The sequence below is a fragment of the Trichoplusia ni genome, chromosome 26 (genome assembly GCF_003590095.1).
Source record: "Trichoplusia ni isolate ovarian cell line Hi5 chromosome 26, tn1, whole genome shotgun sequence".
NCBI lineage: Eukaryota > Metazoa > Arthropoda > Insecta > Lepidoptera > Noctuidae > Trichoplusia > Trichoplusia ni.
Window position 1 is genome coordinate 290,465 of NC_039503.1, and position 15,316 is coordinate 305,780.

General features: G+C 35.3%; 1 protein-coding gene across 1 annotated transcript in view; it reads left to right on the forward strand.

Moving 5' to 3' along the window:
• The first annotated feature begins 2,075 nt into the window (after window positions 1–2,075).
• LOC113505568 (protein stum) overlaps window positions 2,076–15,316 on the forward strand; it is a 45,261-nt gene continuing 32,020 nt past the window's right edge. Inside the window, exon 1 of the mRNA XM_026888349.1 lies at window positions 2,076–2,920. Coding sequence (XP_026744150.1) covers window positions 2,307–2,920 — 614 coding nt within the window. The 5' untranslated portion in view covers window positions 2,076–2,306. The remainder of the gene's footprint in view (window positions 2,921–15,316) is intronic.

Sequence of the window (15,316 nt, forward strand, 5' to 3'; positions counted from 1 at the left end):
ATTTCTACGGCCTAAATAAAACAAATGAACAGAATCTGGCCTGAAATTTACATATTCGACAGCTGTTTGAATTTGCGATTTTTTTTGTCTGTATTTCAAATTCTTTTCTCTTAGGAATACTTTAAGTTGGTGTTATCAGTAACTTATCTGAAATTGAAGAATTAGTTTCAAATATAACAATAACACATTGCAAAAGTCAACTCATCATTATCATCATCATCATCATCAGCCCGTCTCAGTCCACTGCTGGACATAGGCCTCAATTTTAACTATTTTTTTCGTGTTTTGAAGTTCTTAACGTCATCTATTTTTCTAATTAAAATTAACGTTTGATACGTTATTATGGAATTTAACTATCTCTCTATTTTCGAATTGCAATAAAAAAGGATCATTTGCAATATTAATTTATGCTACAAAATTTTACCGATCTAATATCAAGCTAATATCAGCAAATTTTCGCATTAATTCTAATTTTATTTATTCTTACTTATGTTTTAACTCGTAAACCATCGCTTTAACTAGGTCTTGATACTTTTTAAATGGTCACGGTTTACTTTTACCGGTACACATAATGAGTCATGTGTGTGTGTGTGTTGATGTTACGAAGACACAAGCACATCCATATAACTTTCAAACACATCAAAATTGTACTATCAATTGTGGTTCAGAGATGTAGAGCAGCTATAATTTGTACCTTATAGGCAAACTAGCTTTTTGCCCGCGGCTTCGCCCGCGTCGAGTTATATCGTGTTTTCAAGAGAACCTTTCAAAAGTCCGAGATAAGAACTATCCTATGTTCTTTCTCAAGGTCAACTCTATCTCTATACCAAATTTCACTAAAATCAGTTCAGTGGCTTAGACGTGAAAGCGTAACAGACAGACAGAGTTACTTTCGCATTTATAATATTAGTAGGGATTAGCTGGGTTGTAATAACAAATACTTAGTTATGGGCTATTTCAAGTTCATACTGTGATGTTTTTTTTTGCTGGATATAGGCCCAAGTTGAGCCACACAAGCCATTCCGTCTTCCGCAATCATTCTGAGACCGTGCTAATTAGGTCTAATTATAAAAATAAATTCCTATATAAAATTGGTAGATTCGACCATCGGATAGCGTTGAAATAAAAAAATACCGGCTAATAAGAAAAATATATTTTACAATTTTCACACAACGCCATCTACTTAGTATCACACTTACACACTTACTTGATAAATAAACTTACATCTTTCGAAATATGTACATAAATTACACAAAGACACAGTATAACGATCCCATGACCACCGTTAATCAACGACTAGAGCCTGGGCCCCAATTCCGCTATTTACAACGGCCGATGAATTAATGAAATTTGGCTTAAAATTAAAATTTTCTTATTCTCTTCTACACAATAATTTTAAATTCAGTACGGGATGCCATACTCAAGATCAATACAATTAACTTCCAATTATTGTATTGGAAAAATGATTATGAGAATATTAATAAATTCAAATTTAATCCAATTGCCATTCATTCATCGGCCATTGTAAAATAGCAGAATCGGGGCCCTGTTCGTATAAACTCATAAACATTCTTAAATACAGAATAATGAAGTTTATTTGCTTCTTATTCTTACCCAGTAATATTAATATTCCTGACTTCAAGAGAATTCAATTTATTCATGCAATATTTAAGTAGTGTTGCCAAATCTTTGGGTAAGGTCTCCTCATTTACTTTAACCCTTGCTGAAAAAATAACATCGAAGTTAATTATTGTTACTCATTTTCCTTCTATTTTTCGGTATAATTTAATAATAATTAACAAATACTCACAGACCATATGTTTCAATATTTTTGTTTGCTCTACACAACATACTTAGCTATCACAAAGCATAATAATGTGTAATCATTTAAATAACCTTCCGTAATGAACAGTTGTTTTTATCATCTCTTCTAATTAATCATAATTAAAAATCTTACAACAAAAACATTCATTTTCTACGAGATATTGAAGAAGTAGAAAATGGCCTAATAATGTACACATCTATATTAATTGGGCTGCACCAGCAAACGATGTTATGCTACAAAAATGAGTTTTAGGAAAGAAAAATACTTAAAACTAACTATAACTTCTAATTTTCATACATTCCTGGTATGAAAAATTAACTGTTCCTCAGACTAAATGCCAATTAAAAATGTGGGCCTCTTAAAGTATAATAATGAATAACTTGCTAAAAGTTGTTATTTGATTAATAAAGGTATAAAATGATAGACTTTACTTTAACAATATCTTTTCTCAATTCCAGGTTAAGAAATGTCAACGTAAAAAATGGCGCTCAAACTAAAATACAAGGACGAGCACGGGGTCGTCCAGATCAACATGAGCCCCAGCTCCAGCCCCAAGGAGCCAGATAAGGACCTCACGGACCCCAAGTTCGACAGCATCAACAACCGCTTCGCGCAGTACGACCTCTTCGGAGCCAAGTATGACGTGGAGTCAGGGGGGGAGGCGCCGCGCTCGCTGTTCCGCAGCCGCTACAACAGTATCGAGCAGGAGCTCGCCAACACTCCGTACGCGTTCACCACCGACCGGTCACTCCGGCTCAGCAGCGCGAACAAACTCGACATCACCATCCGCGACAACTCCCCGTCCAAAGACATACAAGACGACAGATTTTTTAATCGAAAACTTAGTTTGGAACTCGACGACTCGTTGTTCGGACCGCAAATCGATTTTCAAGTGAAGGATGTGGACGCTGCGCCCGCGTTCACTGTGACTCAGCTGATCCACGCGCAGGATCGATACTTCGATTTGTCGGGGAGGCAGGAGAGCCCTCGCAGTGGGAAAGTGGAAGTGCATGTGCCAAGTCCTCGGGAGAGGAGGGATGACGCGTTCCGGGTGCTGGCGGATCTGACGTCACAGGAGACGGTGCCTGCCAAGCCGTGAGTGTTCTCTTGTTTATTTGTTTACATTGTTGGTGGCTGCCGGCGGCCTATTGTTGTTGTCTAGATAGTTTGTAGTTCGTTGTGTGTCAAATGTTTAGTGTTTGTTCAATACAAAACAATAAACGGACAAATAGTTTAGAAACTATTGTGGAAATGTTTATGCTGTTTGAACTGGAGTTTAAATAATATACAAAATAGAATGCATACACAGAGTATAAGAAAGTCTTCTGACAATTTACCTTAATCAGATAAGACACAAAACATAATAAGATTTAAATTAAAACATATAAATTTATACATAGGTACTTAACTAATGCTTTTAATTAATCAATTATTAACTTATTTTACATATATTGTGTATCTCTAACAATTTTGAATCTAACTCAACTTTTAATCACAAAGACGTCAAAAAATTCAAATAATAAAATTCTAACTAACTTTGACCAAATTAAGCTATCATCAAAAGTTCCCAATGACTCATTGTTCACAAAAATATTTAAAGAAAACACCAAGTAAATTAAAATAATTAACGAAAACATAACAACCAGTATAGAGGTTAACAAAATATAACTTTGTATGGAAACATGCGTAGGCGACGATTTAAAAACAGTTTTAAACATTTAAAAGGTTACATCACGTGGACTGTATGTGTCTACAATTGGTCTGGGTTCGAAGCAAGTTTATTACCTGTATATACTAATATTATAAAGAAGTTAAGGTTTTAAAACTCTAAATATTAGAATCGAATCGCCAGGGCCCCAATTCTGCTATTTACAATGGCCGATGAATGAATGAAAATTGGCTTAAAATTATTTTTTTTGTATTTTTTCCTACTAAATAATTGGAAATTCAGTACGGAACGGTACACCAAAAATGTATTGGCAAAATGCTTAAGAGAATAGGAATAATTTCAAATTTAATCCAATTGCCATTCATTCATCGGCCATTATTATATGAAGGGACAATATTGTATGTTATTAAAGTTTTAAATTTGTGTCGTTGCACTGGTAATCTTTGGATCTACTGAACAAAAGTGGACACGGATACTAAACCGTATTTGTCTACTTTGTAGGGCGGTAGTCTATTCAGTAATATCATTTTTATTGAGACCTTAGAAACATGACATATATTATAGATATTGTATAACGAGAACAATATTGTATAATAACCAACCCTGTTATAAATATTCCACGGTTCGACAAATTGTATCTCGCTTACAGCATTTGTTCTGTTCTAGTTGATTCTAGATTGAAATATAAATAAATAGATAAAATAAATAAATGCGGACAACATCACATACATTGTTCTGTACCCAAAGTAAGTTGCTGAAGCACTTGTGTTATGGAATTCAGATACAACGAAGGTACCACAAACACCCAGACCCGAGACAATGTAGAAATGTTAATTTTTACATTGACCCGACCGGGGATCGAACCCGGGACCTCAGAGCTAGCGACACCTTGAAACCGGTGCGTACGCCACTCGACCACGGAGGTCGTCAAAATTATCATATATTGTATCCATATTTCCTTTCGATATTTGTCTTCACCATTTATCCAAAGTCATGAATTAATAAGGAAATTCAAGCTTTGAATAACATATTGGTAATTGAGAATCTACGACCTAATGCACTTTGAAGTTTTCTGCATCGAAATTAAAAATGTAACCCTATGTATATCAGCCCGTATCTGGAGTTCCAAAAGATCACTGAACATTTAAATACCGATATTATTTAACACTCTAAAACATGTGATATACTAGCTGTCCCAGGAAACGTTGTTTTTCCATACAAATCAGGGAATGAAAAATTGGTGCTGTCCTATTTTTAAACCTACCCAATATGCATAGAAAATTTCATGTTCATCGGTCAATCCGTTTCGGAGGATTTCAATTACAATTACACTGTGACACCAGAAGTTCATAAAATAAATATTTCGCGTCTTAATTCAATTGTTTCACAACTTTTCCTCGTATCGCCGCCATTTTTAAACTGATGAGTAATTTCTTTTTTTTTAATGAACAGACTATTTTACTACTTTCATTGCGGTTTCGGATTTTGTCACGTTTAGATGAAAAACGCCAAGAAAACAATGCTGTTATAAACGGCTGTCAGAGAAATACGAACACTTGTTTTTTATGACCCAATATTGTTAAACTAGAATATACTTGTGACAGTTTTATCGGATTTTTTTTTGTTTTGAATTTGGCTTTCACTTTTATTTGAGGATTTTACTTGCAGACAATTCATCATCATCCTAGCCTTTCCCCAACTATTTTGGGGTCGGCTTCTAGTCTAATCGGATTCAGCTAAGTACCAGTGTTTTACAAGGAGCGACTGCCTATCTGACCTCCTCAACCCAGTTACCTGGGCAACACGATATCCCTTAGTTAGACTGGTTGTCAGACTTTCTAGCTTCTGACTACCTGGAACAAAGAGGTATGAATAACAGGCGGGACCCAGTTTCGTGTGCCTACCGTGCCTACCGAAACACGGAGGAGCTTGTTGTGATGGTCACCCATCTGCGGACCAACCGCATTAAACTGTGACCGATCCACTTAAGCAGTTATGCAGTGTGATAAGCAGTATGACGCTTAGCCACGAGCTCCTGTATTCTTTTGGACAACTATGATTGTTATTACTAGCTTGGTAAGCCCAAGAAATATCCAACTGGTAGGGTTATTCCTCCTTAGTCTTCTTCCAATTGTGATGATTCTTCCTCGGGACCCGCGAGAGACCAGTTCGGTAAGAACGAATCTAGATCATCCCGCCATCTCCGTCTGGGTCTGCCACGCTAACATCGGTTTTATATCTGGGATTATTCGGTGGCTTTTTTTTATGACAATGTCATGTGACAAATTCAGATACTTACTTAATACAATAATCCACGAATGCTTGTTCTAAGTCTGGGTGTTATTTTGCATCTGATTTGTATGTTTGTGAAACCCCTCCCCCCCCCCACCGACACAAGGCTAAAATTCCTAAGTGCGGGAGTAGTTAAAATAAAACATTATTCTTGCTTAATTAAAAGACCTGAAATTAATTAGTATATACTTTTTAAACTAGTTAAATAAGAATGTTTAAGAGATTACAAAAACAGTAAAATATCATTTAAAAGTTCCTAAATATCTTTTTAACCGATAAATCTGTACAGGATACCGTCTGTTCAAGAAATAATAAAAAAACTACTTAGTCTTGTCCAAAGAATCCTTAAGTCGTTAATTAAGTTTCGGAGATCAAACGTCCCAAAATACTCAAATACAAACAGAGAAGCTAAATATTTTCTCATTTATAAATAGATTATTATTTTAAGAATACAATGCTCGAAGACTTTTAAAGCTATTTTATAAAAAAAAACTAATACTTACCGGCGACTTTGTCTGTATGAGGCAGGGAAAACTAGGCAAGATCGTCGTTCTCGCGACATTGAGGGGTTGGGTTATAGAAAAGCAAATTTTGTACTCATTTAATGAAAAACAACGAAAACCTTACGATAATGATCACCCATCAAATTTATGACCTTACCAAGCGTTGCTTAACTTAGATTTCTATGGTTGGTGGTGATTTTATGTAATCGTAACAAAGTACACTATCGATGGAAATGTACACTGTCTAGCCATTGCAGTTTATGAGATACATAACGGTGACAGTCTTCAGATTAGGGTTCCATTTTACAATTTGGGGAAGATACAAGACCGCAAGAAAAGATATTTCGCTTTTATTATGTATATTACAGCTAAATACTTAATTGTATATTAAATTTCTGAATTATTCGCTAAACTGTTCATCATCGCGTTACTAAGAACTGCAATTATAGGATTTCCGTCAGAGAAAGCACAATATTGAGTTACAAAATTAGTGTTATTTATGTTATAGAAAGTACATAACATAAATAACATCCTAACTACACTCACTATTACTTCACACTTATTTAAAAAGAAAAAAAATATTTAAAAATACATATTCATCAAAGCAAGATACATATTTACAAACGCCCACACATTTATATTAAGAAAATTGACCAAAATAAACCGTATAACTATGAAATTACGGTTGATTATAATTTCTATATAAATACACAGTGTGTGGCAGACTGTACCACATATGTATAACAGTATGTAACATAAAAATTACATATTTATAGAAAGCAAATGATAGTAGATCTTAGTAATAAATCATAACTTATCTAGTTAACAAGTTAGAAAATTATTCTGAATTGAAATTGTTTAAATTTCCGCATTGTGGCGATAAAGTCGTAAAAAATAATGGAACAAATAGTTATCTACGATTTTATTTTTATTAAATTTCTAGCTGTTGCCCGCTCGGTACAAATAGATAATTATCAGACGGGATCAGCAAATCGGGATAAAAACTAAATTATTTGCTCATTCTGGTTATAAGTTATCTATGTTCAAAATCTCGTCTAAATCCATTCAGTAGTTTATGCGTTAAAGAGGTACAAACATCCACACAGCCATGCATACAAACTTTCGCGTTTATTAATTAGTAGGATCTTGCTATTAGATACTAGAGTAAAGAAAGACAGGGCAGGGCAGAGGACCCCAACAAAGTTGGGAAGAGGCTAGGATGATGATATAAATTACAATAGTCTTTAACGGGCAGGCTGAAAAGCAACGGTGCCTCAATAATAATATTCCGTTTTGCTACGGAACCTATATAAAAATGAAAACAATGGCAAAATTGAACGAATTAGGCTTTGATCGGCTTTCCCACCCCCCATACTCGTCAGATTTAGCCCCCAGTGACTACTGTCTCTTTGCTGATCTTAAAAAATGCTCTAGGGAAAAAGATTTGGCTCAAATGAGGAGGTCATCGCTGAAACTGAAGCTTATTTTGAAGAGAAATATTTTTTTTTTATAAACATGGTATTGAAAAATTGAAAAAGCGTTGGAACGATTGTATCGCCCTAAAAGGTGATTATGTTGAAGAATAAAAAAAAAACACAATGTTGTTTTCATTGTTAGTCTCGGGACGTATTGATCCATGTGAAACTGGTAGCCCTAGGGTCTTAATACCAATTAAATTAAACAATACATCTGATCATGATGGAGCTAAAATTCTTCACCACGTTATTTCCAAGTCTACGAAGGTGACATCATTGCGATTATTTTTTTGGAACCAAACAGTTACAACGCCGACCATTTATACATTATACTTATTTATAAGGAGAACGGCAATGACATTACTTGGTTAGGAGAGACCGCTTTACTTGATACGAGGAGTGCAGGTTTGATCATATTTTGTATACAGATCATGTGTGTGTTGATGTTGATAATATCGGGTCAAGAGATTCAAGTATTTATAACTAGCTGTTGCCCGCGACTTCGTCCGCGTGGTTAGAAGATATAAGTTATGATTTATACCTGCCCTGTTTTTTTCACATTTTCCATTGTATCTTCGCTCCTATTAGTCGCAGCGTGATGGTTTATAGCCTAAAGCCTTCCTCGATGAATGGTCTATTCAACACAAAAATATTTTTCCAATTTGGACGTTAGTTCCTGAGATTAGCGCGTTCAAACAAACAAACTCTTCAGCTTTATATATAAGTATAGATATAGAAGTATAGATAATGTTATAGAATACTCAATTGTATGGACACAGGAGTGTTTTTTTTTCTATTAATGTTTAGGTACGACTGTCGAATTCTTCTCGTCATCTCTGTTTCCTATTGATATTGACAAGTTTAGAAATGTAGGAGACGGATCGCTGTAATTTTTCGGAATAATCGATTAACAACGATACGGGTCTTGATGAAACTTTAACCTGTGATAAAAACACCTTCTTGACTTAAAACAAGCATTTGACTACATACATATTGGTCCAAAGTGGGAATCGAACCAACACTACAGCTATTCATCATAAGTCGACGACCTCCTTGGTCGAGTGGCGTGAGCACCGGTTTCAAGGTGTCGCTAGCTCTGACATCCCGGGTTCGATCCCCGGTCGGGTCAATGTAAAAAAACACATTTCTACATTGTCTCGGGTCTGGGTGTTTGTGGTACCTTACCACAAGTGCTTTAGCAACTTACTTTGGGTTCAGAACAATGTATATGATGTTGACCGCATTTATTATTATTATAAGTTGATACTACTGTATAAATAACCTAAAGCGTACCTTTCCAAAATATGTACTATAAAGCCCAAAAATCTATCTCTAAATCCAACCTCTCGCATATAAAATTAGCACGCTCAACCTACCAAAAATACAAACATACAAACAAACTTTACAAAGTACGTAAATATACCAAAAAAAAATACAAAAAGATGCAATGAAGACAGCTGAACCACAGTTGGCACCCACTCATGTACAACCGAGACGAATCTCGAATAGGTCTGTGGTAATCAGACAAACCGCGGCCGACATTATCTGGCCAATGTTTGGTAACCAATCATGAGTATTCATTATATAATCGCTTGGGAATTTTGTACTTACTGTGTTGTGCTAAATTTTGTTGGGAAAATTTGTTACGTTTTTGTGATGGGAATAGTAATTTTGATTGGCACGTGATTATTTGCGGGCTGCAAATTTCAATGGTGGCTTGTATTAATATTAAATAAATGCGGACAACATCACATACATTGTTCTGAACCTAAAGTAAGTTGCTAAAGCACTTGTGGTAAGGTACCACAAACACCCAGACCCGAGACAATGTAGAAATGTGTTTTTTTACATTGACTCGACCGGGAATCGAACCCGGGACCTCAGAGCTGGCGACACCTTGAAACCGGTGCGTACGCTACTCGACCACGGAGGTCGTCAAAATATTTTACTGACTGCCACTGAGGGATTGGATCCTGTTGCGGGAGATTTCATAAACATTTAAGTCACATACACAAAGAATCCCAGACTCAGGACAAGCATTCGTTGATCACACAAAATGTTTGTCCTACGCGGGGATCGAACCCGCTTCACGCTCATTGGTTTTTTTCGTGGTGACCTCGTCGTCATCAGTCATCAAAATAATTTTCGATGCGGCTCATAAGGGAGACAAGTGGAAAAAGAGAGGCCTTTGCCTAACAGTGGGCCATTCCAGGCTAGTTATAATAATTTTGATAATTTTCCCTCTATTCCTTTTTTCTAATGCTGTGCACAGTAGTATACCCAATTGTATCGTTTTGATACTTACAAGTTTTAAGCAGTGCCGGCGTTAGGGGGGGGGGGCGTGATGGGGCGACGGCCCAGAGCGACAAATTCTGGGGGGGTACCAAGGTCTGAAGTTGCAGTCTCTCCTGGTGCAAACCCTCAGAACTGTGCTCTACGCTCTGTGCATAAGACAAATTTTTAATATAATTTTACTTGGGATCAGCAAAAAACTAACACTTGATATTGCTTCCCTCAAGTGGGCGCCACAATATTTTCGCCCGGAGTGTCAGTGGCCCTTACGCCGGCACTGGTTTTAAGCATTAACATAACATAATAAAAATAACAAGTTAATAACAATTTACAAACACATTGTTTAATAACTTTTCCTAAAGTTAAAGCATTTAATAGATACCATCCATGGTCAGTTGGCAAACTGTTACATTTCTAAACGCAATACTAATTTTAGACTACCTTTCGTCTCCGACTTCGCTCGCAAAAACAGTTGTGTCGTGGTTTTCAATAATAAATTGAAAAACGACCTTATTATGTCACCACAGACATCTAATGGTCCGTAAAGTTCTCGGATATTCCTATTGTCAGTCGGGTTCCTGATAAAATGACTGACGAAATAAGCATTCAAGTAATTTTTTGTGAAATCTTTGTCTTTATAATACTAATCACAATAATATTACGAATGTAAAAATATGTAAGTTTGTTTGTCCTTGTGTGTGTATGTTACTTCTTCACGCGAACAACAGCTGCGGTACGGCAGTACAACGGCTGGACTGATTTTAATGAAGTTTTTATTTACCACAAAGGCGACTTATATTCGACTTCTTGAGCGGAGGGAAACACCCTCCGCTCAAGAAGTTGAATATAATTTGTAGCTATAACCGCAATTTAGGCAGAAATCTAACCGAAGCTGCGCCCAAAAGTTAATATTATGATGATACTAGCTGTTGCCCGCGACTTCGTCCGCGTGGTTAGAAGATATAAGTTATAATTTATACCTGCCTTCTATCTATCTTGTAGGATTCAGTCAGCGTTTTCAATGTAAGCGCAAAAAATGTGTTTTTTTACGACCTCACATTAGAAACCTCAAAAATTGTAGCCTATGTGTTATTCTGATGTATAATCTATATTGTGGTAAAGTTTCATTCAAATCCATTCAGTAGTTTTTACGTGAAAGAGTAACAAACATCCATACATCCATACTTACAAACTTTCGCCTTTATAATAGTAGTAGGATGCTATATACATATGTATTTCAAAACGGTGGCATTTGTCGCCAAACCATTTAGTATACATGCTATGAGATATGTAGCATATATCTCAACTCAACAATCCAAGAATCAAAATAAAATATTCAGTGATAAATACCCCAATCTAATAGCAACTGTGGTTACTTGTTGTGAGTTGATAAAGAACAGCGGAAGTCGTCGTCGTTTCTGCTCAATTAGATAAATGAAAAACCAGCCAGATGTAAAACAAAGCCGATTACTTAGATTTGGGGAAATCTCAGAATGACAGGTCTTGTGACCTTCAATTTTACTGATTATATTGGTTGGAAACCAGGCTACATAAGTGATATTCGTGGGCCCCAATTGTGCTATTGATAATTGCATGAATGAATGGAAATTTAATTAAACTTCACACGTTTCGTCCTCCTAAACACGGGGTGAAATACTGACTATTAATACAATGAATTTCCAATTATTGGTAAAATACTTAAGAGAATACGAATGGTGCCATTTTAATTCAATTTCCATTCATTCATAGGCTATTACAAATAGCTGAATTGCCCGCATGGCTTTGGACCTGTCACTCTCATACAAGCGTTTTCCTAAAACGCTATCTGTTTAGGTTAAGACGATCTTTGAGGACGATAAAATAACACAAAGCGGACTTTTATTATTGAAAAAAAAAGTTACGAACAAACTAGCTTAGAGTACAAAACAAGACAGTGACCACTGAACAATGTTTAATATTTAAGTTTTTAACTATATTAAAGTATAATTCCATCAAAAAACTTCTCCAATTCAAGATAAAAACGGAATTCGGAAGAAACATCCACAGTTCCATTATTCAACACACAATATCATCTAAACAATAAAAAACAATTCCACCATTATACCCAAACAGATGAACAGACACTTTTTCATCTAAATACGACTAAATAACCTTAATTATATGAAGCAAAAACCAAGGCTTTTGTAAGTGAAAAAAACTACCATTCTACCATTGACATAACAGCAGTTAATTGTGACATTACGAAGGCTAAGACACAAGAACTTTGCCTTTGTAAATATTGTATGATCTTCCAATTTATAACCTTGTTTGACAATAAAATGGTCAGCAGATGATTGAAATTAAATTAAAGTTAATTACTGCCATAGTTACTTATCGTAAATTCATATAAAATGCTATTGAAAAAGTGACTTCTGAAGTATTTTTGCCAGCGCTTCTAAGGAACGGCATTTTTCAATAACGTAAGTGTCTGAAAAAAAGGTATGACATGAAATTAACTTAACCAATAATCAATAGAATGTTTAAATTTGGTTTACTTCAAGATTTCAATAAGAGATGCTTTTATCAGAAAATTACATATTAAAACGTTGCTGGAATTTAGACCTGCAACTATGTGCACAATAATTCAATCTTTGAAAACCTAGTTCACATAAATACTTAGACCTTTGTTTAGTCCTAGCCACCGCATTAGGTTAAGTAACCTGTAATGGTAGATTAGTGTGATAAATAAATAAATTGAATCCAAAATCATCAAAATGGTTTTCCTTTCGGAGTTAATTTTTGACATCACTATTAAATTTTCAACTTTATGATCATCAATGTCGCTTTTGTTTCTGTGTTTTATACCCATAAAAAAGCTAACGTTTACTATACTGTTAATTCTTGATAGCGTATGGTTCATGTAAAACCTGGTGCCGGAATTTAAACCACTAGTGTTCTATAATAATTTTGTAACCGGTAAGACAGCCTGCTGCTGAAGAGTTTGTTATGCCGTTTCTTCTCTCACAGCAAAAGCACTTAGGAAGCGGTGAACAGTGGGCTAAGCTGGGTGCTGTTCAATGTAATCTGACTTTCAAAAAGTGCTAGTTAGCCTTATTTGAATGAATAACCTTTGAAAAAATATCAAATTTACTAGATTCCGTCACCGTTGCTAGCAAGCGATAATTACTTTGGAAATACGCATGACAGGGTTTGAACTTACAACTTATGACTTGGAAGTCCAACGGCTATACCCCTAAGCTATCACTGACCGTTACATCATTATTTTATAAATACGCTCATGAATTCGGAAATATATTAGTCCATTCCGGAATTTAATATAAAATAATAAAAATTTGAACTGACGACGTGTGACTTCGTAGCTAAGCTATCATTGCAACTTGCACCATCTGATGAAACACCCAAACATCACACAGCATTCATAATTTAGCGTGTTGGCATCACACATCCAAGGAATGACATACCTCAGCCATTTCACGCGAAACTAATGATTTATTAATTACTATATTATGTGCCGGCCAACACATAACGATACTTATAATTATATGTAATGTAACACTTCCCGCGGTTCTTCACGCTCCTTTTCATTTTGAGGGTAAGCTGAATTCTATTACAACATATTTCATATTTACATAGGTATTTGAACTTTTTCTTGATTTTTTTTTCGCTTTTGTTGTGGTATTTATTAAAAAGAGTTTGTTTTGCGAGTTCAGTACTCGTAAGGAAAAAAGGACCTCTATTCTAAGGCTCCGCTGTCTGTCCGTCTTACCGTCTGTCTGACTGGTGGACAGACAACAGGTAAAAGGTTGTATCTTATAAACCGTGAGAGATAGAGTTCATTTATTCACATAAAATGCGTTTTTATTCTTTAAATATTATTTACGTTTACCGGTTGGTGCTCGCATTCATTTTAACGGCGATCAATTTTAACTGTATAGAAAGTCTTAGTAGCCTTGCGATTCTCTGCGTGGATTTGTTTACATACACAAGTCTTTCTTAATTATTGTAAAGGGTACTTGTCAAAATGGTGAAGGAAAACATCGTGAAGAAACCTGGATTCAAATATAATAATCTGAAGTCAACCTTCATTGAGTTAGAATGAGGATCATTGCTCAAACCTTCCCTATATGGAAGATGCATGTGCCTAGGAGTATAATAGTATATTTATTGTTATTATTAGATATACAATCATTTTAAAATGTCACAACTTAATAATAATTATAAGAAAACTGCACTTAATCATGTGACTCATTGAAAAGTAATGCCATCTCGACATTCAGTGATTTCTATTATCTATTAAAATTGTAGAAATTTCATATTTATGTCTACTGATCGGAACAATATTCTTTGCTTTTATAAAACTAGACCAGCTTGTCTAGCCAAGTGCCTTTTCTATAGTCGTTAACGTCAATAGGAAACACTCAAGCGTATGAGAGATGAGAGGTCAAAATGACTTATCGAAACAAAATGTCACGGTAACAATTTCTTGGTATAGTTTGTTTAGATAGTGGGCCTATAAACATTTTATATTCCTCCGAGGGATAATGTGAATGAATGCATTAAATGAACTGCTAAAAAGGAATATACTCGTAATTCCAATCCATTTGAATTTGTATAATATAACCCGTTGTAATGTCTATTCTATCACCGTCTTTCAACACCATTCGTTCTACAAAGCATTCAAAGGGTACACAAATATTTTAAATTTTCTATATTTTTAAAAAATATCTAACTTATAAAATACTAGAACGGTATACGTAATTGACCCCCTCCGACGGCTAAGTAGTCTAGTCTACTCCAACTAGTCCGATTCTCATGAAATTTTGGGTGCATTTTGGGAATGTCTGAAAATCGGACATCATATTCTTCAGCCTCCTTAATGTTTATAGTAGTCAGCCCCTTACTTTTTTCTTACAAAGAATTTATAATATATGGAAAAACAACATTTACTGTGTCATAGACGTATAAAAGACGTGTTAAAATAATTAAAAGCTCTTGAAGTTATATAATCGCATGTTGACCAACGCGAGCCGTTTCATTTTGTCACATTCGCACTACGGCGGACTATCGCAAGGCTATCTCGCATTTAAATAAGTCAGACCATCCTACTGCAAAGAAATTACTAATTTAAGCTGACCTTCCCCATGTGTCACGTTGGTTTCCTTCTGTCAACGTGTTGCTGCCAAAAACTGTCCGTCTGTATGTAAACTGTCCGTATAAACTACTAATATTATAAACGTGAATGTTTGTATCTATGTTTGTT